The 23,898-nt window shown below is 46.4% G+C and overlaps 2 protein-coding genes across 5 annotated transcripts in view; one reads left to right on the top strand and one right to left on the bottom strand.

Annotated features, from left to right (window-relative positions):
- The window catches only part of RPL22 (ribosomal protein L22), a 66,376-nt gene that overhangs the window by 3,067 nt on the left and 39,411 nt on the right, over nucleotides 1–23,898 (top strand). The window contains exon 2 of the transcript XR_006276290.1: nucleotides 13,821–13,985. The gene's annotated coding sequence lies outside the window, so the exon portion shown is untranslated. The remainder of the gene's footprint in view (nucleotides 1–13,820; nucleotides 13,986–23,898) is intronic.
- The window catches only part of RNF207 (ring finger protein 207), a 38,083-nt gene continuing 15,453 nt past the window's right edge, over nucleotides 1,269–23,898 (bottom strand). For 3 of the 4 annotated variants that reach the window (XM_043499786.1, XM_038376678.2, XM_043499788.1), the window contains 15 exons: nucleotides 19,792–19,936; nucleotides 18,789–18,870; nucleotides 17,763–17,838; nucleotides 17,393–17,518; nucleotides 16,886–16,932; nucleotides 15,254–15,326; nucleotides 14,336–14,404; nucleotides 13,721–13,789; nucleotides 13,072–13,193; nucleotides 7,451–7,643; nucleotides 6,590–6,775; nucleotides 5,467–5,518; nucleotides 4,359–4,476; nucleotides 3,911–4,003; nucleotides 1,269–2,412 (listed from right to left, as the gene is read on the bottom strand). In XM_043499786.1, coding sequence (XP_043355721.1) covers nucleotides 2,256–2,412; nucleotides 3,911–4,003; nucleotides 4,359–4,476; nucleotides 5,467–5,518; nucleotides 6,590–6,775; nucleotides 7,451–7,643; nucleotides 13,072–13,193; nucleotides 13,721–13,789; nucleotides 14,336–14,404; nucleotides 15,254–15,326; nucleotides 16,886–16,932; nucleotides 17,393–17,518; nucleotides 17,763–17,838; nucleotides 18,789–18,870; nucleotides 19,792–19,936 — 1,608 coding nt within the window. In that variant the 3' untranslated portion in view covers nucleotides 1,269–2,255. The remainder of the gene's footprint in view (nucleotides 2,413–3,910; nucleotides 4,004–4,358; nucleotides 4,477–5,466; nucleotides 5,519–6,589; nucleotides 6,776–7,450; nucleotides 7,644–13,071; nucleotides 13,194–13,720; nucleotides 13,790–14,335; nucleotides 14,405–15,253; nucleotides 15,327–16,885; nucleotides 16,933–17,392; nucleotides 17,519–17,762; nucleotides 17,839–18,788; nucleotides 18,871–19,791; nucleotides 19,937–23,898) is intronic. The other variant, XM_043499787.1, reaches the window with a different exon arrangement.

The following is a 23,898-nucleotide window of genomic DNA, read 5'->3' as shown; positions in this document are numbered from 1 at the left end:
GCAATTAACTTATAAAGTCCTGTGGGAAAGGACTTCAACTCACTACTGCAAACAGTATTTATGTAGCCTGGGAAAACATCTTAACCGCTAAGAAGAGGAACAGGCTACATAAAATTTCTATGCATTTTAAAGCAGTCTACCAAATGAAACTTATCAACCATCGGATTTCTAGCTTACTGACTGTTAATTACTAACAAGGGTAAAAGGCACTATCATGTTGTTCAGGCCAAAAATTTAGGACTTGTTATGTGCTCAATAGGTTGCAAAAAGTGTTCCATACGGTTTTTTCAAGTAACCTGCTTAGCTTGTATTTAAACTATCCCCTGCAGTGTTTGCAGTTCAAAAGTTGCAATTTTAAGCTAGTGCAGGAGAACTAGAAAGTGAAACTGATCTGTCCATTTTTATTGTCCAAAGGTTTGTGAAGGACAAAGTGATTAGCATAAACTGCAAAAAGGAAACTAGATTATTAATAATGTAAGTTTGGGGTTGGGGGTTAGTAAGAACACGTTGAGTATTTATTTATCCTTATGTCCGACAAAGTAACTTAGTCACTCTGTAAACAACTAATTTCTAAAACTTGCTTTTTGTAAACATGTTATAACTTTAGGAATTTACTTTGTCCTGGTTCCTTGACTTTCATTTTCTGCTTATAGCACAGAGTAAGTGTTCTTTGACGGTCAGGATACAACTTTCAAATAATGGCACAGAGTAACTGTCCATCTATTGCACTTTCTTACTGCCTGGAGTAGCTTCTGATCTCATTGTCTTTATTTTATTTGGCAATTTGTCATTGGATTGGAATATGAGGAGGAAGTCGTCTTCTGCCTTGAAAACACCTCAACATTCCTGTTGCAATACGAGATTGTTACTTTGTTATATCTCAAGATGTTTGAAGTCTGTGCTGAAAAAAAACTAATGTTTACTAGAATCACTCCACAGTCTATTTGGGCCTGTTGAGACCAACTGTGTATTAAACAATGGAGTAGTTCTACCCTTTTTCTTACATGAAGAAATGTTCATTACAGATATTTAAAGGTTCTTTTCTTTTGCAGATTTGAGAATTCTTTCCATTTATTAAATAAAACTCTACTTGGTTAAAATAACCTGAAAAGGTGTGGTGATTATAAGGGAAACATATTCTCTTTGAAACTTATCAGAAGGAAATTTATCTTCTGAGAAGTCTGCTGGTGGGAGGGTGGTTGTCCCATGCAGTCTGGCCCTCCCAGAATTCCCTGGTGGGTGTAGTCATGCTATATTAACAACTTGCATGAAGTATCAAGAACTGACATTTTATTTTTTTCAGATTTTTAATATACAAAGCGGTGTACATCTTTTATGGAAAACAAGACTTCTGAACAGTCTACAGCATAAAAACTCAAAGTCCTACTGATCTCATTACACTAAAGTGCAGAAGTGTTAAAAACAATTCCTCCCCAAAAATAACCATCCCAAAACCATAAACTGCCCCAAAACCCAGCTTCAAGGCTATGCAAGGTTACTTTCTTTTTGAGGAAATAGCTACATTTTACAAAGAATACATTGTTTACTAAGCTAGACTTTTAAATAAATTGTATTCATTGGGGCAGGTAGTAGGGGTAGGGGGAATAAAACTTGCATAGAGCTAGCTGTTTTCATGCATTTAAAATAAATTGATAGCACAATGTCAAAATTAGGCTTATTAATACTCCATTTTTCTAGGTTCACCACCAAGAGCTTACAGTTCGCTTTAAGCAGCTGAGATAAGAAGGGATTTCAGGTGTGAAATATATCAATATTTGTTTTTTCAAAGTTTTCATGTGAAGGAGAAATTCCAATAACAAGTTTCTGACCTGATGGGGGCCCACAAAAGAGTTCTGACTCGAGAGATACTGGACTTCTCTGCTGAATAGAGGTTTGAATTTATTGATGCAGAAAAATACAGCATAACATTGTTGAAAATACACAAACAGCCAAAGAAATTGGCCTGGGAAGTCAGACCATAACTGAGTAAAAACCATCTGGTAACGTAATGAGAACAGTATTTAGATTCACTTAATTGGTGAAGCCTTAGACTGCATCTCAAGACTCAATTTCATCAAACTAAATTTGGAAATGCTGGTCCTCCCCATCTTGTCAAGTCTTTATTTCAATGGATAGATCCCCTATAACACACCAATCTGACTCAACCATAAAAGTACTTGAGAAACTCCTATTTAAATCTTTTGTTTGCATATATGAAATGCAAAGCCGTGCAGCTTCTTGGCATTCTGCCTTGCCTAAGTTGCAAAATCTTTCTGGCTGGGACCCTCTGTCCCACCTTTCTGTTTGGTTCTGTAAGTGTCTTTCAGTAGGGGATCCTCAGTGACAATGTTCAGCATTCGGTTGTCCACTTTGGGCTCCCTGTTGTCTTCCATGCTTCTTGTCAAGTCATTCCTAGAACAGAAAAGGCACCTTGGCTAAATCACAAAAAGATCTAATTGTCAGATGGCCTGGATATTTTATTAGCAAACTCTCATTTAGAAGAGGTTTCAGAGTGGTAGCTGTGTTAGTCTGTATCAGCAAAAAGAACGAGGAGTACTTGTGGCACCTTAGAGACTAACAAATTTATTTGAGCTCAGATAAATTTGTTAGTTTCTAAGGTGCCACAAATACTCCCCGTTCTTATTTAGAAGAGAGATTCTAGGCAGTCTGCTGCTGGCATGGGCAATAGTTGCTGTGTAATGGTTTTATTTTTACACTTTCCACATTTGCTGTATTTTGTGTAGCAAAATTGCAACAGCACAAATCACATGAACATTTTTTTTTTAAATAAAATCTCAAAGTAAGTTCCAGTTGTTCATGCAGTATGTAAAATGCTGCAAGTCTGCATGGGATGACTGAGACTGATCCTTAATTGGGTCACTTCACTGATTAATTGAAATTCAGGCTTCAATTACAGTAGTTCTCTAGCACTTAACCCCAGCTATTAACACTTGGCACCTGGCTACAGCCAGGACTGCAGAGAGTTTCACCAACAATGAAGGAAGCCTTACCACCCTCCTCTAAGGTACATTAAAGATACTCAAAGGACCATGTCCCCTGATGCTGCTCTACACTCCTCTGAGGTGGAGTGCCATTGCTGCAGGGCAGCACTGTAATGTGCTTTTAGTGGCTCTGTTCCATCTCTTCCCCATGTTTTCCCTCAGTTGCGGCAATGCTGTGGTAGATGACAGGGATCTTTGGATGTGTTACTTTCCTCATTCGTGTAGGGTAATCCCCTTCCTCTTTTTCTTCTCCTTCCTTGTTCTCTCCACCAAATGTTTGTAACAATTTGATAGTGTATTTACATACTAGTATCTCAGGGTTCTGTAACTCAGGATTTTCTTTAGCACCCATTGCTTCAGCTGCAGCTTCTAAGACCTTAGAGATGGTCTTGAGAAACCAAATCTTGGTTTAAATATTACTGCAGATGTGTTTTTCTTCCCCTTTGCCTCTTGTAATTGGATACTGAGTTAATTCTGTTTAGATATTGTCCTGTGTTTCTGTAACTTTGAAATTTAGTAGAAAAACAAATTTAGGGAAAGTGGTGAAGAAATTTAGGGGGTGGGATCAGCAAGTAAATTGAGCTGGATTTTAGCCAGGATACAGTCTGGCTAAAAACCAAAATCCCTACCACCTCTCCCTTCCCCATGGACCCTACCTTTGATGCAAAATGCATGGCACTTGTTGCTGAGCACATTGTTCGGTGTGTGCCCCCTGGCAATGCCTAATGCTACCTGCAGCACTGAGGTTCTATGGAAGTCTTCCATTTTTATTTCCTAATTTCAGTATTTTAATTGACAATTTTATATAGAAATGAATGACTGACTAATTTGTCAGTGGTTTGACTAATTTTGGTATCAAGCATTCAGATAAGCCATCAGCAGTCTAACCATTCCACCCCCTTCTCTACCTGTGTGTTGTGTCGCTGGTCACTGTGCTATCATCATACATTTTGAGCAGATTCTCTGTCTGGTCATCCTTCAGTTCCTTGGGTTCTTGTAGTCTAAAGTGAGATGAAAAGCAGAGTGAGCTGCAGCGGTTTTGGTGGTACGCAGTATTTGTAACAGGACATGAGCAGCACTAGAACTGCAAGTTTCTGTCCACAGAACAGATACAGTATTAGCTAGGGCAGTACAAGCTTCCCTGTACTGCCATGCCACTGTGCCTCATCTCTGAAGAAATGGGCTCACACGTCTGACAGCTAGGTCGCCATGGTGTCCCTGCTGAGTGCCAGCAAGAGCACTGATTGTGTTTTTGAAATGTGGCTAAGTCTACTGGGGACTGGACTGAGACACATGAATCCACCTCAAAGACCCCAAAGCCTCTCTTCTCAGGGAAAAGGCTCTGTGCTGTCTTACCTGGGCTCCAGTCGTTCCTTCACCTTAGCTATGGAGCGGACATAGGGGGCAATCTGTTTGGTGATGGTTGTCAGGTAGCTGTTTTCCTGTTTCAGCTGCAACAGGTCATGTAACTGTGCTGCACGGAAAGGGAACACATTGTAACAGGGCCCAGCAATTCACCGCCTTCCAGAAATTGGAGCTTTTGTCCTGACTCTTAGCTTTCAGACGGTGTTTTTTCATGGATGTCCTAAGAGTTTTTATGAAGTCATCTAGTATGTCCTCTGACCTCTTACATCTCTGAGGGGCCTTGTTACATGCTTGCAAACTTTCTGTTAAACCCAGGACAGATGCTGTAAACCGCAACCAACTGAAGCACCAGAGGCTGCCATCTCTTCATGCTGCAGGTAACCAGCCATCTGTGGGAGAGATCTGCAAAGCTACTATGCTTGTTAGATACTTTAATCTCTGAATATCCAGACTTCTCTCCAGACTCTGCTTTTCAGTTTCTCTTTCTCTAGGCTGACATTTTATTTTTTTAATTCTGTGGGTTTTTCTAGTTTTTTGTTTCCTGTCCTCTTGCTGCTTCCTGGGCTCTGTCCACAGTGTGGTTTGAAACTGTGTTAGCACCTCTCTGAGCTACTGGGTGGGGATTTGCTTGACAGTTACCCATCCTGATTTACCTTCTCTAACAGAGTCTACTCTGGGTGGATAGAGGAGGAGGTTTTGCTGGGCTGGACCATTGTTGCCTCGCCCGTCAGCATGGAATGAATGAGACGTGTAGCAGATGGAGGACAGCAGGACTGGGGAAGAGAGGTAGAGGGATCCACATGTGCGGGAAGCGAGGCTGATTCCTCTGAGTGGGGCAAGGCCTTGCTGTGCTTTATGTGGCGTTCCAGTGCTGGAAGCCCTTGGAGCGGAGAGCAGCAGAGGAGCAATTTAGCAGCTTTCTCACGTTTGAAACTTCCCCTTATTAAACTAGAATGTGTCCTGACCCCACACACAGACTGTTAGCACTGTAACCCCTATCACCACTTAGCAAACGCACGTTAAACGGAGACGGTGAGTTGGGGAAGAACGTCTCCCCGTACAGAATCAGTGGGTTAGTGGACAGAACTGTCACAAATACCTTCATAAATTTCCTGTTCGTTTGCCACCCTCTGATATGTTTCCTCCCAAATCTGAAACAAAAATAGTGAGCTGGACAGCACGTTGCAGTACAGGGCTGAAGTACCCTTTCCAAGGGACGTTCGCTGAGCCTGTTTCTCTCACATCTGTCCCAGGCTGGCAGAGCAATCCACTTTGCAGCTAACAACTTGCAAATACTGCAGCAACAGCAGCCCCTTTAGTACAGACCAAGAGTCTGGCCCTTTTAATTGTTCTAGTAACTCAGGCTATGGCTACACTAGCTGCATTGGTGCAGCTGCACCACTGTAAGTTCCCTAGTGTAGCCGCTCTAAGCTGATGGGGGAGCGCTCTCCTGTCAGCTTAATTACTCCAGCCCCGGCAAGCGGTGGGAGAAGCTCTCCAGCAACATAGCGCTGTCCACACCAGTGCTTAATTTGGCATAAATTGTTATGCGGGGATGGCTAATTCACACCCCTGAGCGACGTAACTTCTGTCGACTTAAGCTATAGTGTAGCACAGCCTGAGTGGAGCCTTTGCAAAACAAGAATAAGGCTGGTGACTTTCCATCAAACCATTTCCAGGGGCAAGTCTAGGGCAGAGTCTGCATCCAGTACTGATGAGTGCGATTTCCTACAGATCACACCCTTATTCAAGATCCAAACCTACCTGCTGGCTGGATACACAGGGATCAGGCTCCAAATGTAACCAGCCTCACTTGCCTCAACACAATATTGCTCTCAGCACATCATATAGCCTCAGGTCTTGAGCACAAAGCAGATGTCTTTGTCTGGCAGAACTAGAAAAATCTTGGCAGCTAACGAAGATCTCTAGCACTGGACTGAGCCTAATGATTCCAGTATAATCTCATTTCACTCCACCTTGTCTGTCATCTTCCTTCTGCCTTCCATCGACAGGAAAAAAACCTGCTGTGCCCAACTGTCCATTGCTATTTTCTGCTCATTTAAAGGAAGAGAGTAGAAATATGCAAATGCTCTGCAAGGAGCCGACTATGCTAGAACAACCCCTGTTGCCTGCCCGATATGTGTCCTTCCTACTCCGAGATGCTCCATGTTCTCTCCCTGGGCTTGGCATTGGCATGACTCATCCAGTTGCAGGAAACGTACCTCTTCAAACGTGCTCCGCCTCATTTCCACAGACGAATACTCCGAGGCAATCTGCACGTCCATCTGGAGGGACTTCTGTAGGATCTCACTCATGATCTCTGTCTTGATAAGGGAGTGATGCTTTGTGAGGTCACGATGCAGCTCCTGTACCTGATCCTTCAGGTTCTGAATCTCCGTTTGCAGGGTCTGCATTAGAAATATGAAAGGGGTGAGTTGCTGTGGCGTTTCCCTTTCATCCCTGAGGAGACAGATGGCAACGGGTTTGGTTAAAGAAGGGGAAAGTGCATGGAAAATCCAGTATCTTTTGATTTTCTTGCTACTGCTGTTTTCTCCTGTGGAAACACTATTTTACCATAGGCACGTAGATGAATCTTTGTGATTAGGTCACTGCTGAGGGGACAGAAGGCTTGGCTGTTATATATGGTACAGACGAACTCTTCTAAGCCAATGGATTTCACAGATTCCAAGGCCAGAAGCGAGCTCTGTAATCCTGTATAACATGGGTCATGGAACTTCCCCAACGTAATTCCTAGAGCAGAGCTTTTAGTAAAACATCCAATCTTGATTTAAAAATGACCAGTGATGGAGAATCCGCCACAACCCTTGGAAAATTGTTTCAATGGCTAATTACTCTGTTAAAAAAAATTACGCCTTATTTCTGGTCTGAATTTGTCTAGCTTCAACTTCTACTCCCTGGTTCAGGCCTGCCCTGCATCATTACAGGAATTACGTCACAGTTTTCTTCTGCCTCTGGGCACTGATCCTGTCGAGTAAGGAAAACCCCTTGGCCAGGGATAGCAGTCCCCTGGTCAATGGTGAAATCAGGCTGTGTACTAGATCTGCCCTCTTCCATGTACTTACCCTGTACATGTTCTCATAGTTGCGACAGTGCTCAGTGAAGGGCGTCTCCCCTCCTTCGGCCAGCAGGACCTTGGTGCTGATGTAACGATGCATGGTTGGCTTTCGAACTATGGAGCCTGTGATGGACATCTTATCGCAGGAAGGGGGACAGCCTGGCACTATCAGCGTCTTGGAGCACTGACCACCCGAGAGCCTTAAGCAGAGAGCATGAGTTTTTAAAACGTAGATAAGCAGTGCCATCAAATCAACTGCTGTATCTGAAATTGCCATTTAGCAGAAGCAAACTAGAAAGTGCCTCCATCTGCTCATAGTGTGAAATAAGCATCCTCTGACCTGTCTGACTTTTGTGTCCAGTCTGTAGTGCAAGCCAGGAAATAGCCTCTTTGGACATATTTTAGTTAGTCTGCCAAAGAGAAACTAGCTCCTCTCCTTGAGAGAGCTTTCTTTAGCGCAGGACAAGGCTAGCAGGTCATCGTTCTGTCTGACAGTGTCACTTCTTCCACCAGGCAATTAGAAGATTCTAAGATCACAGCTGCCCTTTGCTGGGAAAGATACAGCAGCAGTTAAAGAGGAGGCCAAAGGTGGAAGAGAATTCCTGCCCATCAGCTCTATTTTACTCTCGCATTAACTGTATTTATAAAAGGCAGATCGTGTGGGCTAGAAAATCTGATTTCAAGTTTCATTTCTGGCAATGTCTCCAAGGAAGCTCACTACCCGTGGCTACTGCCTCTGTCTGTGGGGGACAGATCACATTCTGTGTCAGCAGTTATGACAGGAAAGCAGCAAAATCACCACCTCTAATGAGGTAACATCACCAGTGCCGATCCTGGTACAATGTGTTTTATTTAAAAAGACCCAGGCCTTGTTCCTGTCCCTATCACGCAGTTACAGCACTGGGCAGAGTGGACACTTGGGTTACTTGGCTAACGCTTCATCTAATACGTTCTTGTTCTAGTCCCTGTTCATCTGATGGAGATTTAAAATCATGGAAACTGCCTGGAGAATCTATATGGTGTAATGATGGTCCCTGCAAGGAAACCCCAGTACAGTAGGGTGAACGTGACCCTGTAGTACTCAGAGTTCCTGTTCCAATGCTATCGTGAAATTGTTCTAAACATCATTTCTATTTGATTTCTTCTGAGTCAGTCTGTACCTTTAAATGCGAAGGTGTCGTCGTCACAAAGCCAGTAACTGAAGCATAGTACTGGACCCCGGGGGTATCTGAGGCTGTGCAGAGTGTGAACACAAAGTGGCAGAAACACCCAACAAGAATCAATCTTAACCCAGAATGACCATCAGAAACACCTCCTTAGGTATGGATTCTCCTGTGTTGTATCAAGTGCCACCTGTGTCTGGTTTTGTCATCCGACCTATTGGCAAGAATGTCAGAGTCACAAAACCCTGATTCTTGGCCCCCTAGAAGTCTTGGTGCAGAATCCCTGTATTAATTGCACTGAAAACGTCTTGCTGCCTGCACACAGTTTGGCCTCTTTTGATGGCCAGAAGAAACAGCTCTTATAGGGAGCTGCAACTAGGCTTCGACAGGCAGATCCAAGGAGAGAGGAATGCAGGTTTCTGCAAAATATCCCTGGGAGTAGGTGAAATCACTGAGCTGTAAATTTGAAGCTGAAAATTGCCAACCATTCTAGTAAAGAAGCAATATTTGGACAAGCATCAGAAAATATACTCTCAGCATGATTTAGCATTTCATCTCTAATCTAATGATAACCAAACTCTTAAATGGGAAGCACTTCCTATAAAGCAAGGCATTGCTACTCTGCATTCAGACTCTTCCTGCACAGTCCAATAGCTGCTACCACTATTCCATGCATTATGTAATGAATCAAGTCTCATGCTAGAATCAATGCTCACTGATCAGAGGAGGCAGCCGGACACCCACTCTGCAGTTCTTGCTGGATTCCTATCGTCCAGCTCTCCGCTTCCCCTTAGAATCCAAGTCTTGTGAAAGGCAGCCCATTATATGTAGCTGAAATGTACCTTGTTACAAAGGAAGGGTGCTCTGAAGTCCCCGGCGCAATGATTAGTTTCCCTGAACTGTAAAATCCACTTGGAAACAAGCAGTGATCCCCATTTCACAATAAGAAACTCTGTCCTGTTTGCAGGGCGAGCAGCTGGAGCAGAGTGGAGGGGCCTAGGCTGCCTGTGACATCAATTGGCCTAAATATATCCAGTGCAAGGGAACTGTGCCCTAGAGAGTTCTTTGAAATTCTGATTAAAAATAGTGGCAGACCAACAGGCTGCTCTGGGGGGCCTCAGCTGAAACCAATCACTCAGGTGAGCCAGGCCGAAAGACAGGCGGTTTGTTTGGAGTGTTACGTGGGCTGGTGTTGACAGTGAGCAGAGGGCAGAGAGGACCCGAAAGCTTGCTCCCGGGACAGCCCCAGAGCAGCTAATCAACCAGGTGAGTGAGCGAGTCACTGTCAAGATCACGGAGAACAGCCTGGGGCTCTTCATCTTCACAGTGCTGTGAGGTGGGCCCGGAGGGTCACCTGCATTTCACAGGTGGACAGGGTGCAGCCCAGGCAGGTTGGAGGAAGTTGGTGGCCATAGCAGCATCTTTTTTGCATCACAGCCTGATGCCCCTGTTAACCACACTGCATGCAGTGACTTGGTGCAAAGGGAAGGGGTTTGTCTGTGCTCAGGCTAACTCTAGACAGAGACAGTAAAGAGTCCTTCATAGAGGCTGATGCTATGAGAAGTGACTCCCTAGGTGTCCCAAGGTGACATTAATGGCATCTTGTCAATAACTGCAGGGGCGTCTGCAGTCGCTGAGCCACCAAGAACCAAACAAGGAGTGTTGCTAGGTTCTCAAGGTGTGGCCCTTGCTGTTTGTGTGTTAGTGGCAATGGCAGCACTTTACGAGGGCCATACGGGGCCTCCCACATGAATATATGTACGGTGATGAGACCTCCAGGTAGGCAGGATATTTCTGTAGCTGGGAGGCAGAGTGCTCTTGCAGTTGGAGTCCAGCAATGGAGCCAGGAGGCCTGGCCTCTAAAGCTGGTTTGGCAATGTACTCTGGGTGACCTTTGGGTCACTTCCCCTCTCTGTGCCTCAGTTCTGCAGCTGTGAAATAGGGACAGCGGAGTTCCAAGAAGTGATTAAGGAACCGTGAGAGCTTTGGATAAGAGGGAATCGATATTATCATGCCGGATAACTAGACACATCAGCCTCTGTTGCTTCATCCTCCAATAGCCACTCGTTACAATGGAAGTCCTTTCAGTTATTCCAAATGATTTGTTGCACCCCACGACAGGCACCAGTTACGGTCTGAAATCAACAGTGCTGGGCTCATGGTTTTTTATGGATTAGAACAGGGAAGGCTCCTGCTTTGTTAGTGATTATTATAATGGAGGAAATTCTTGGGAACACTTATTGCTTTCCTCCCAGACTTTTGCGATTTTAATGTCGTGGGATTTACCCATACGCTAAGGATGGCATTGGTCGTGAAGGGATAAATGCTGTCTGTCTTATGTCACTCGCCAGCGTTTGCAAGGAGAAGGTGGTGTGTATGTGGAGGAATTTCTGGCAGGTTTTCGTGAAAGCTGCTGTTAAACTAATCACTTGTCTGTTGACCTGCTTTAGCCCTCACCCCTTGCTTTGCAGTAAGGATGAACCCACCTTTATGAGTCTATCATATCCGGCCAGACTGTATCTCCTGCAAAACACAGACATGCAGCTCCCCTTGTGCTCCAAACCCTGGTTTCCAGGAATTGCCAGTTCAAGTCACTGTGCCTATTCCTGACCATTAATCAGCACAGCTGTTATGCATTGTCCCTAGGACACCTCTCATCATGACAAAGTCAAGGGCAGCTCACTGGAGAGGTGGTGCTACAAGGAAGCATCAGAGCATTTCAGACCACTCACCATTTCCAGTATAGGGTTCCCCTTTCAGAACAGCCACCACTCCCACAGTCTTCACCAAAGTTTTCTTTGTTGTAGCAGCCTATCTCAGACGTTAGGGGTTCTCATGTTTCTATAGATCAACAACTGGTGGGCTGGGTTTTAAATTAAAATAAACAGCCGCCTGTGGCAGGAATAACAAGGGGTGCTGCAGGTCAGGAGTGAGGTACTCTGGCAGAGCCAGGCGTGGGAAATTTGCACGGTGCTTGCTCACAATACACTTGCTTCAAACGCTTGCTGTGAGGCTGTTCCTTTCAGGAGCACTAACCTCTAAGACGTGCTGGTCCCTTAATGCCAATGTAGGAATAAAACTGGTGTGTTTGAATGGTAATTCCGCAGTCACAACAGTCTCAAATGTGCTTGGCATGCTGCCCTCTCTCAGCTTTGTATTTGATATACAGTGATGGCTTGTTACTCTGTACGCTGTTTGGCTCTTCCAGGATCACGTATTGATTATCCAATCATTCTGTGCATGGGTAGTCTTTGGGGGTGGGTGGGTGATTTTTCAAAATTTAACAAACCAAATATTCCAGACCAACTCACGAAGGCACTGTGGATGGAGGCTGCTCCCTGTGAGTCTGATCAGTGACTTCTCCCTGAACGTGGAAGGACTGGTGACTTGGTGTGAGAGAGATTTACCCCATGTACAAATACATCCCATACCAACCTCTTCAAAAGCAACTGTTACAAGGCACCTTTAGTGCCCATCCCCAGAAAGTCTAAGTGATTTGAAAAGAACTTCACCAGATGGCACTACTAGCTTTACTGCCTGCTGGAGCTGGCCAGCTGGGGAAGCAGCGAAGGTGCACTTACTCCATGCTGCACAGCAGTGTCTATATTTCTGATCACTCTATTCCTGTCGTCCTGAAATCAAGAAGGCAGCTGGAAGAATGACACGGGATGGCTCAGTGTTTAAAAGTCTATCCCAAATAGCCCAACAAACTATGCCTCCAATACCTGACATTCCAGTTTCTTCCACTGTTTAATTTAGACTATGTTTATAACAGATTATGCCTCTAAGTACATGTTCGGATGTGTACAGGACTGCTCAGTCCTTTGAAAATTCAACTTCACATTGTTGTTTCTCTGGTAAATTGCAGTGTGAGAGTCCTGGGTGAAGGTGGATCTCCTTTAGTTTGTAGGGATAACTTCAAATTAGATTTAATTGAAAGAAACCCCCCTGAAATGTTTAAAGACAACTCACTTTCTGCCTCCATCCCTGCTCTGACATGCTCCTGTGAGATTTCCAGCCCCAAAGTACCAGTGCTTAGTGATGCTTCTCCAGACCTCAGTACTTAGCACCACTTTCTCAGTGATGGGCAGCATTCTGCTGGCTCTGTTTTAGTAAGGTGCTCAGATGCCATGGTGATGGGCATAGGTGAAATTAGATACGACACAAATGGCCAGGATTCACTCCTGAGAGATAGCAGAAGCTCAACTGTAGCATCCCATGGACATTGATCACACTCTTTTGGCCAGGATTCACCACCAGTGCTGTGCTACGCAGCCACCTGGGCACCTTTTGGCTTAGCTGCATTTTATGTGAGCCACAGGTTAGAATTGCTACTTTCTTTCCAGCATATAAATCCTAAATTAGTATTTATTGTCCAAACCTTATTCTAAATATCAGAGGCTCATGGAGACTGTCATTTCCCTCTTCCTCCCTGAGGATGTAGCTGAGAAATTGAGCATCTTACATGTTTCCGTTGTTGATCCCTGGTCCAATGCCACCTCCGCTCACCACCACAGACCGGCGCGGATTCAGCAGCAACAGTGGCTCCAAGCAGTGAGCAAATTCCGCCCGGTATTCGGTGTTTATCTGCAGGGGTCCAAAAGGAGACCGATTAGAACATCTGGTAGGCAGGCATACCGAGCTGGATTCTGTTCCTTCAGTGAATAGTCTCTTGCTCAGATACTATAAAATGCAGTGGGCTTCAAGACAAAGACAGCCCCTGAACTAGTCAGCATAGGACACTATGTTCTGTCTGAGAACCAGCTCATTCTACCCTTTGCTTGCTGGGGGAGGAGTTTTTCCATGCAAGGAAGAATGAAACATGCTTTGGGAACAGGAAATAACCATCCAGTCTAATGTGCTGTTTGCTGTCTTGGCTTATTCCTTGGGCAGCGATTTTGCTACCAGACTGCTTGTGTAAATGATGGGGCATGCTGAAAGCACTGTGGACTTGAGGCAGCGTGAAGCTGGGTAAGTAGCAGCAGTAACTCTGGTGTCTTAGACATTTGGAAGTGAACCGGAGGCAGGTTCAGGACAGGGCCCCAAAACCGCCATGAGAGGGTTGTATTAAATTCCAGAACGTGGGACTCGAGAGTTGGGAGGAAAGGGTTTACCTTGCTCGTCTGCGTAGGTCTCAACCGATGTGGAAGTTTGACTATTTTCTGGAGCCTCTCCATCAGTTGCTGAAATTAAGCAGAGTATTTTATGTTACAGCTTTCAGTTCTGTGCCTTTTTGCCACAGTCCTGGACAAGCTTCCCAATATTGGCCAAGCTTTCAGACGTGATGGGAGGCCACATCTTCCTGTGTGCACCCAAGAGCGCTTGTGAAGCTACAAGGTGGATGGTGAAGGGCTTTTTGCTCAGCTCCACAAAAGAGGGGTAAGTAAATGTTTCCAGGGCCTTGGTGCAGTGACAGGTGCATGTGTCTGCGCTTCTGAGTCTCTCTGGCCTGGAAACCTGGTATAGACAGGTGATGGCTCCTGACTTTGCTGTATTTCTGCTTCCTGGCTCAGCTGACACCAAAGTGCAGAGAGTGCGAAAATAACCCCCGAAGTATGAACCTGTGAGCCAAGAGTTTTCCCACCTCAGGTAGGTCAGTGAATTTGGGGCAAAAGGCGGGGTACTTTCTTTACTCAGCTCACCCATCCCTTGCTTCCTGGTGAGACACATGACCTGGTGTTTGTGGAATCCAGCTGCTAGTGTGCGTTCTTGTCTCGGAATGTACTTACGTATCCCAAATCCAGGAATTCGGCTTTGTTCGCAGAGCTTAAAAAAGCAGAACAGGTGACCAGATGGACCTAGACATAATGACAAGCAACAGTGCTATTATTCACATCTGCTGCAGCAACCCCCAGGTCTGGAGGGCGTGGGCACCTAGTAATGGGTTGTTCTCACTCATGGGGGAGTTCCCATTCCAGGTATAAGCAGTAAGTGCTAACCCAGCAAATATCACTGCTGCAGAGACAGTGAGGAGCCTGGCAGGGCCAGATGGAAAATCTGCACTGCCTGAGGACACAAAACAAAAGCCCTATGTGCAACAGAGCCACTCTTCCTCTGGGAATGACGCTGCACAGAATCCGCCACTCAGAGGGACAGATCCTGGGAGATACTGAACACCTGCCATTCATTGACGTGAATGGGTCAGATCCTGCTCCTCTGAACTCACAGGAACCTAACTGGGCCCAGTGGGAGCTACAGCTGCTCAGCACCAGTCCGGTTTTGGCTCAGTTTCCCTGCTCCAGTGTCACTGTTTGTTTTCTGGGAAAACAGTTTCCAGGAGTGAAGTGGTCTGTGATCGCCTGGCCTTGCCAACAGATTGGCAGACACCCACCATGTTCACCAACTTCCCAGCATGGAGCTACATGAAGGTTTCTAACAATTCTGGTCTACTTGAGACCTACTGCAGAACAGCAGGCAAACATGGTTGCAATTCCAAGGCCACGTAACCAACTCTTTGATTAGATGGCAGTTTTCTTTTCCTGGGGACTATCATGGAGTTGCTAGGTAACTGAGTTGCTGCACTATTTCAAAGGGCCAAAGAATCCTATGTATTGACCTAACTCGTCTATAATTCAGCCATGAGCGTAGCAGGGAGCGAGAGGACAGGATAACCCAGCCTTGAGAGGGTCACCTGAGATGGTGCATACCTGCAGGGTAGGCAGCAGGGAGGCCAGGTGGGAGAGTTGCTCCTTAAATGCCTTTTCCTTCTCTTCATACTGGCTGGAAGTTACAGGGGAAAAAAACATTTCACTTCAGCTTAGAGACCAGGCTGACCAGAGTTTAACTGGTAGGACTGGAGTAATTTATACATTATTATTAATTATTATTACTGCAAAAAAATAAATCTGGTACAGCTCACACCTCACGTAGTGGCTGTGTAGGAAGGGAACCTGATAGTATTTTACTGGGAAATAAACTTGACCTATCTGGGGCTCTTGCAGGTCACTAGGTAATTACACTTCACCAAGCTTGGGATCATTATTATATAACCTGGGCTGTGGATTAGAAGACTGGAAAATCCCTGCAGGAAGCTGGTGCTGGCTAATACACTGCACTTGCCATGTTGTTTAATGGTCAGACGCTGACTAAGAGGTGAGTGCCCTGAAACTTAGTGTTAATCATTTTTATTAATATTAAAATATTTCACAGTCATAAGGACATTTGTGTTCCAGGCAAATATTTTTTCAAGTTCAAATTGGGATCCAAGTTATTGCAGCTGGAGGTAAGAGCTATGTCCAAATCAATTAATGTACACCTGCTTCTGGTGGAGTTAGCATGTTGCTGTCCCCTCTGCTGGGGGAGCTTCCTTTGCTGAGGCTCAGCATACAAAATGGAGCTGCTGAAATCTTTGTAACTTTGTAAAAATATTTACGAAAAAGAAGTGGGGGGAAGGAGTAAACCCTGTAATTGTCCACTGCCGAACTATAAACCAGGTGCAGGAGTCACCACGTCACTGTCTTGTGGAGCTGCCACCCTGCTCACAGGGCAGCTGATGTCCAACCTGCATTCAGGACAGTGGCCTAGATGGAAGGGCGGGGGCAGGACTGTGCAGGTGGGATGAGAGGTGCTCACTAATATTAGCTGCAGCAACTTTCATGCTCGTAGTCAGTAGTAATAACGTTGACACTAGAGGGCACCTTGCTCTGTCAGCTATAGGTAAGATCTGCCATTTAAAGCTACCAGTAAAATGGGGGGGGGGTGGACAATGTGTGTGAGAGAGAAATCAGTAATGCAGATACAAATGCTGACAGCTGCCTCTTTGTCTTGGAGGAGAACAAAAACGCTCTCAACAACAACTTATTGAAGATGATCACAGTGGCCTTGATCCTGCCCCCATTCAGTGCAATAGAAGTTCTTGCCACTGAACGGAAAGGGGCAGGGTAGGGTGTGGACTTTTGCAAACGTGTCCACTCTTCTTCACACACACTTGCCAGTTCAGGTTCCAGCCTCTTCCTGAAAGCAGAGCAGCAACCCAGAGGAGCCTCCACTCTGCTCTAGCTGATCGGAATCAAGGAATCAGCTTTTCTGGGGAAAGGCTCAAATGCTAATCTTGGCAGGTGTTGGAAGGAGGAGTTGACTCTTTCTGTTAAATGCAAATGTATCTGTTGCTCTGCCCTCTGCATGTGGATTCTGTTACTGAATTGGGATATTGGGGTTTTTGCAGAAGCTTTTTATAGCTCCCCTTTAAAACATGGCCGTCTCTTTAGTCTCTTACGTATCCCATCCCAATAGTAATAAACTGTGAATGTGTTAAACCACTGAGTCTGGGTTGGCCTTACCTCTGAACGGCTTTCAGAAGCATCTTTTTCCTTTCTGCTAGTTTCTCCTGCAAAAGGTCGAAATGATCAAACATTCCCATAGCTAGAGGCTGCAGTTTACAACTCCTGACACTGAGAGCAGAGAACCTCCCTGCTCTTGATTCCAAAGGCTTTGCTGAGCTTTCCGCCATGTCCACTCAGCAGTGAAATGAGGTAGATCAAAATGCTCTTCTGCATGGGGAAAATAGATGGGGAGAAACTGATTCTCCTCTGACTTACCTCACTGTCAATTGGGGTAACTTCACTGATGTCAATAGCTACACCAGGGTGAGCAAGAGGAGAATCCGGGCAGTTGGATCATTTCTTTGCTCTGATTTGGCAAAGATCTGGGGCCTTTGATTTCCCTTTATGTGGGTGCACTGTTACTGCAGTAACACCCCAAAGCAGTGTGCTGTAATTAACCCCATTGCTCTCTGGGCAGCCCCACAGAGAAGGTCTAGTCGGTGGCTGTGCCAAGCCCCTCCGTACCTGCATGCTACTGAAGAGCGAGTTGATGGACGTCTTCTCCTCATCTGCACTGTTGCGTACCTCCTCAATCATGGCTTTGAGGAGGACAATGGCCTCTCGCGTGGACGTCTGGAGCTCTTTCACGGCCTAGGAGGAAAGGCAGCAGGGGACAGCTGGAGAGTCAGTTGCAAGCAAGACTGACGGGTCCAGGACATGTCATAGGCCTGGGCACTGTCCACTCCCCACAGCAATGACGTTTACTGAAGCATGATTTACTCCAATGCTGATGACAGCAGGAACAGCCATCCCAGGCCATTCCCTCACCACAGTAATTTTGATGATAAACATCGACAGACTAAAACTCAGAACGCATCTCTCAAATGCTACCCACCATCACAGCCTGGTCAAGCTTCTCGCAGCCTTGCATGTACGCAGTCTCGATGTCAATGCAGTGGGCTCGGCTTTCTCTGAAAGAGGCAGAGACCTGGGAATTAGGATCAGCCATAACCTGCAAACCACTCTTCCTCATCTCCTTTAGTCTGACCAGCCAGGGCTATTGATGTACGGCAGTTAACAATGACCCTCTGCTTCTCTGTGGACTGGGGCGGCAAGATACTTAAACCTGTCTCTCTTGCAGCAGCATGGGAACAATGAATGTGGCCCCCTCCCGCACATCTATCAGCTGTCTGATAGACATGCGCACAGTCCAGGGTGCTCAGATCATATGCTGATTACTGACTGTTGACCCCAAAGTAGAATGTCTCTCTGCTCTGACTTTCCCGTCTCCCCGCCAGGCGCACTCGTTACTCTGAATGCTGCTCTCGGCCCCCCTTCCCATCACTTTTTTAGACCAGTTGATGTTGGTTTCAGCCTGCTTATGTAATGCTGCTGCTGCTTCCTGGACTCTTTGCCCACTCCCACCCCCTTTAGAAAAACTTCCCCTAGGTTCAGCAACCGTTGTTGTTTTAGAATAGCTCTAACTCCAAATAGTGGGGCTCACTGCTCAAGTTGGGAAGTTCTGTTTCTCCCTCTCAGGCCACTCCTATTAAATGTCTGACACTTTCCATTCATGTTCTCCCTTTCCTGGGCATCCCAAGCTCCAGCTCCTTAAGGCCCTGTCCACTCTGAAGCTGGCACCATGATGGCCGCAGCCATGTCTGATAGTCACCTCTTCAGACAAGGTGCTGTGTCCATTCTCTCCCAGGCTTAGCAATCGTGTCCTCACTGCAGCACCTAAATGCTGCCATAGTGCAGTTCCTCTTTCATGCAGTTTTTCTGCAGCCTTCATGGAACATAATGTCCAGGGCTTAGGGAGGAGTTTGAAAAGCTAGAACCACAAAGGGTGAGTGCAGGGTAAGGCTGCTCCGTCTGCAAAGGGTTGGGTGAGGGGCAGGGAGCCAGCAATTCTGCTACTTACACCTGCATGTCCCGGAAACAGTTTATGCAGAGCATGGATTTTTTCTCCGTTGAAAACATGATGTAAGGTTCCTCATGAAGAGCTGGGAACAAACAAATGCACCCCGAAGTTAAACAAGCTCCCTAAAGAGAGCACAGCTCAGAATCTAGGGGCAGCTCGGTCCTTAGGGAAGAGGATATGCAATAGGTGAGCTGGGTCCACCCCTCTGAGGCTGGAGGTGTCGCTTCCTACCAGGTTTTTGAGGAGCTCTTACTTGTGACAGCTCCGCCATCTGACCGTAAATGATGCCTCCCAGCTCCAGTCTTGCTGTCTGCTCTGTTCAGACACCACCACTTTGACTTGCAGGCTTTCCAGCTGTGCAGCCTGTGGTTCTGGCTGATGGGGCCAGCTGGAGAAGGCTACATGCAGGTTACTGCTCAAGGGCGTAGCCCTTTTAATAAACACTTTCCTTATATAAGAACAGGAGTACTTGTGGCACATTAGAGACTAACAAATTTATTTGAGCATATTCTGTTCTTTTTGCAGATACAGACTAACATGGCTGCTACTCTGAAACTTTCCTTATATGCACACCTTGCAGGTAGCTGTTCCTGGGAACCCTGGCTGTCATCTGTGTTTACACCTGAATCCTTTGTACAGTAAGGTGCAATCTGCACAGTATGTGCTATTTGTTAGCCAAGCACAGTGTTGCTTCACGTAGAAGTTGGTGAGTAACTGCCTTCACTTGTTAACTGCACCTTCACCATGCAAACTGATGGGGAAAATAATGAGCAGATCCAGACTGCACACCGTTCCTGGGGAGAGAGCCAGTTACTGGGCTTTGCACCCCGCACGGGGCAGGAACAGAGTACCCAGCTTCTGATCTGTAGTTGCAGCTCAGAGAGGAGACACCCTGGATTCAGTTGGGAAAGTGATGCTGATAGGCCAGTGTTAATCCTCCTGCGCTCCCTGTGGAAACCTTGGCCTGTGTGTAATTGCTCAGGTGGAGCGGGGATGTACTCACAGCATTTCTTGTGGATGTCTTTAGTGCGTTTACTCAAGGAGACAATCTCGTGGCGAGAGAACATTTTGGCTTTGTGGGTCTCTTCACGGCACTTGCTGCAGAGGGGCTGGTTACAGGTGTTGCAGAAATACATGGTGTCCATTTCCTGATGGGGAAACGCAGAACAAACCCCAAAGAGGGTTGAACACCTGAGCTCTCATCAGTGCAATTAGAAATGGCTTTTCTCAGCTGAGGGGGCATCTGTCTCTGAGCCAGAAACTGTACCATGGCCAAGTGCAGGGTCCAGGACGAACAGGGCAGGTGTTGGCTTTGTGATTGGCACTTGAGGAGTGTCACTGCCCTGGTCAGGCTTCCCCTGCTGGACCCTCACCAGGGTCCTACTATGCTGGATTCATGTGCTAAGCTTCAGTTGGTCTGGGTAGGATCCAACACTGTCTGGCTTTGACCTCTCTGGCCCACTTCCTGGGCATAGGCCATGTCTGTTACCCCTTTACAGAAGTGCGGCTTCATGGGTCAGCTGCCCCTGGCTGCTCGGACCAGCGCTGGCTCCCCGTTCCCCAGCGGCATAAGCCACCCCTTCTCAGAACTCCACCTTGTGGGCACTGTGGTTGACTGTTTACCTCTCCAGGGCCACGTGACAAAGAAGCACATACCACACAGGCTTTGCAAAGGTTTCTAACACAATTACTCTTCACTGTAGACAGCACAAGAGTTGTACAGAATCTAGGTAAAACTCATAAAACAGCTACATGCCCTTCTCTGCCTCAGCTTCCTGCCCACTCATGAGCATTCTTTGGGGTTTGGCTGAAGTCCTGGAAGGTGTCCAGGAACCCCCACCTGCACATGGCTTCTCTGAATTATCAAGTCTCTCTCCCTCTCCTGCAGCCAGCTTTGTTCTGCCGTCTTCCCCTGCCCCCACAAATGGCTTGTGAGACCCTGCCTTTTATAACTTCCATTCCTCTTTGTCAGGTGACCCCCCACCCCATCAGCCTTGTCAAGTGATCAAAGTTCCCCACCCAGTGATCCGTTGGCTTAGTTACCTGATCACCTGGGCAGACTGGTTCTTCTGAGGGGTAGCCAACATTTGTCCTACAATGCTTCCATTTGTCTAGAGGATTATCAAGGTTTGATGACCCTCCTTGATTAGCCCTGTATCACTGTCTTGGAATTTCAGTCTAAAAGGGAGGTAAAAGGACAGCAGAGAGCCCAGACCAGCTTTGCAATGACAATGGCGTGTGTAGTTTGAAATAGATGCACCCAAAGTTGTAACTAGACGGATTCCTCAAACTGTCGCATCAAGGTATTTGCATCTCTCACAGCAGTGCAGCAAGAGAGGCAGCATCAAGGGGGGGGGGGGCGCGAACAGAAGCAATTAAAGAAAAGGTAAAATCGGAGTGTCTGCGACCCACGCTCTGAAATCCAATGGCTACTAACCCTCTGTTAGCACAGGGACAGCAGGTAAGTGAGAGCACGTGGCTGAGCTCTGCCACTCCTGAGGCCAACTAGCCTAGGTCTCAGTCTGGCCATCTGGAGTCCAGGACTGGGAGGTGGGAGTAAACTGGAGGGATGGTTCGGCAAGGCCCCTACCTCCTCACCTGGTGGGTTCCTTTCCAACCGTCACAGGTCCCTGTGCTGGGGGAAGAGCATAACCTCCCCCAGGCAGCTGGCCTGCTGCCAGGTCCTGCAGCAGAGTCGGCACCACGGGTCTGACGCTGCAGCCCGTGCTCAGGGAAATAAACCAGACAGCCCAAATCCAGCCTTGAGACCTCAGTGCAGCAGCAAGAGGGCAGGAGTGAACAAGTGGGGAGGGACACACCCACACGGCTGCAGAGAGGCTGGGAAAGAGACAGGCCGTAGGGCTGCCCTGGCTTTTTCCTACAGCACCAGCATCGCTGGCAGGATAGCTTCTTATCCTTGGAGTAACCTTTGGAACCAGGAATCTCCTTGGAGCTCTTTGCTATCTCAGCCACACATGCCGTTATCTGACTTTCACTTGCCTTGGTCTCTAAGGGGAGGACTGAGATGACAAAGCTGCCACGGGCAGGGAAATGTATTTCCATTCATTCCAGAATAACTAAGTACCTGCCACTTGTGAGTTCTGGTGCCATTTTCCCTTAAGTGTGTTTCTGAGATGCCCATTGCTGCAGTACTTACACGCACTTTATGTTGCTTAAGTTACCAGCAGAAACATCTCAAGTATGGGGAGCAAATACCACATGACACGCTGGCTGCAGCCCAACTTTAAAGGCCCACAACACAGGAAACTTCACCAAATGATTAGGGGCGCCGCAGCTGGGAGCGAGTCAAAACCCTGGACCGAGAGGTTGCGAGTGGTTTTTAGTCATAGCTATGTTTCTCTGACCTGGCAAAACATGTCGATCCGTTCTCCCATGACTTGTGCTTTTTGGTTCCGTGCAGACAGAAAGTAACAAGGGAAGGATGGAGGGAACAGAACAGAACCTCTCTGCTGCTTTCGCCTTTAGCTTAACTGAGCACATGCTTAGACAGATAGCCCCTAAGCGTAGCGCTGTCTTATGAGAAATTGCAGGGCAGTGTGTGGTGTTGTTTTTTTTGTTTTTTGTTTTCCTCTCTCTGCCTAATCCTTTGGCAGCTCCTTTTGGACATATATTTTTGTCTGGCTAGTGCAGGGGACTGGGAGAAGAAAAGGCCTTTTCTTTCCAGCTCCCTGCTATGATCTGGTCTAGGCCAGGAATGCCAGCTACCGCGTCTGAAAGCAGGAGGTAGTCTCTGTACAGTTCTGAGCAGATAGGTGTCCACATCACATAAAATCCCACTGCAGTGATTGGCACTAATTGGCCTCCTTGTTGGCAGTCTCAGCAGAGAGGCCAAGGACTGAATGGTCGATTGGAACTGCACAGTCCTCTCATCCACACCAGGGCTAAGGAGATGGCAGGATGGGACAGAACCCTTTACATAAGAACGGCCAGACTGGGTCAGACCAATGGTCCATCTAGCCCAGTGTCTTGTCTTCCAACAGTGGCCAATGCCAGATGCTTCAGAGAGAATGAACAGAATGGAGCAATTATCATATGATATGAGATGTCCTGTAGTCAGGTCCTTGCTTCTGGCAGTTAAAGACTTAGGACACCCAGAGCACGGGGTTGCATTCCTGACCATCTTGGTTAATAGCCATTGATGGATGTATCCTCCATGAACTGATCTAGTTCTTTTTTTGGACCCAGTTGTAGTTTTGGCCTTCACAACATCCCCAGTAACAAGTTCCACAGGCTGACTGGGCATTGTGTGAAGAAATACTTCCTTGTGTTTGTTTTAATCCTGACACCTATTAATTTAATCAGGTAACCACTGGTTCTTGTGTTATGTGAAGAGTAACACTTCCTTGTTCTCTGTCTCCCCACCCCGTCGTGATTTTATAGCCCTCTGTCACATCGTCCCTTAGTCATCGTACTTCCAAGATGAGAAGTCCTAGTCTTTTTAATCCCTTCTCACATGGAAGCTGCTCCATCCCCCTCATCATTTTTGTTGCCCTTCTCGGTAACTTCCAATTCTAATATATCTCTTTTTGAGATGGGGCAACCAGCATGCATGTAGTATTCAAGATGTGGGCATACCATGATTTATATAGTTGCATTGTGATATTTTCTGTCTTATTTATCCCTTTCCTAATGGTTCTTAACATTCTGTTTCCTTTTTTTGACTGCCGCTGTACGTTGAGCAGATGTTTTCAGAGAACTATCAATGATGACTCCAAGATCTCTTCCTTGAGTGGTAACAGCTAATTTAGACCCCATCATTTCGCATATAGAGTTGGGATTATGTTTTTTCCAATGTGTATTACTTTGCATTTATCAACATTGAATTTCATCTGCCATTTTGTTGCCCAGTAACTCTGTTTTGTGAGATCCCTTTGCAACTTTTCACAGTTAGCTTTGGACTTAACTATCTTGAGTAATTTTGAATTGTCTGCAAATTTTGCCACATCACTGTTTATCCGTTTTTCAGATCATTTATGAATATGTCAAACACCACTGGTCCCAGTACAGACCCCTGGGGAACACCACTATTTACCTCTCTTCAGTCTTAAAACTGACCATTTATTCCTACCTCTTGTTTCCCATCTTTTAA

This window comes from Dermochelys coriacea, chromosome 18, assembly GCF_009764565.3.
Source record: "Dermochelys coriacea isolate rDerCor1 chromosome 18, rDerCor1.pri.v4, whole genome shotgun sequence".
NCBI lineage: Eukaryota > Metazoa > Chordata > Testudines > Dermochelyidae > Dermochelys > Dermochelys coriacea.
This window is presented reverse-complemented; position numbering and strand designations above follow the sequence as displayed.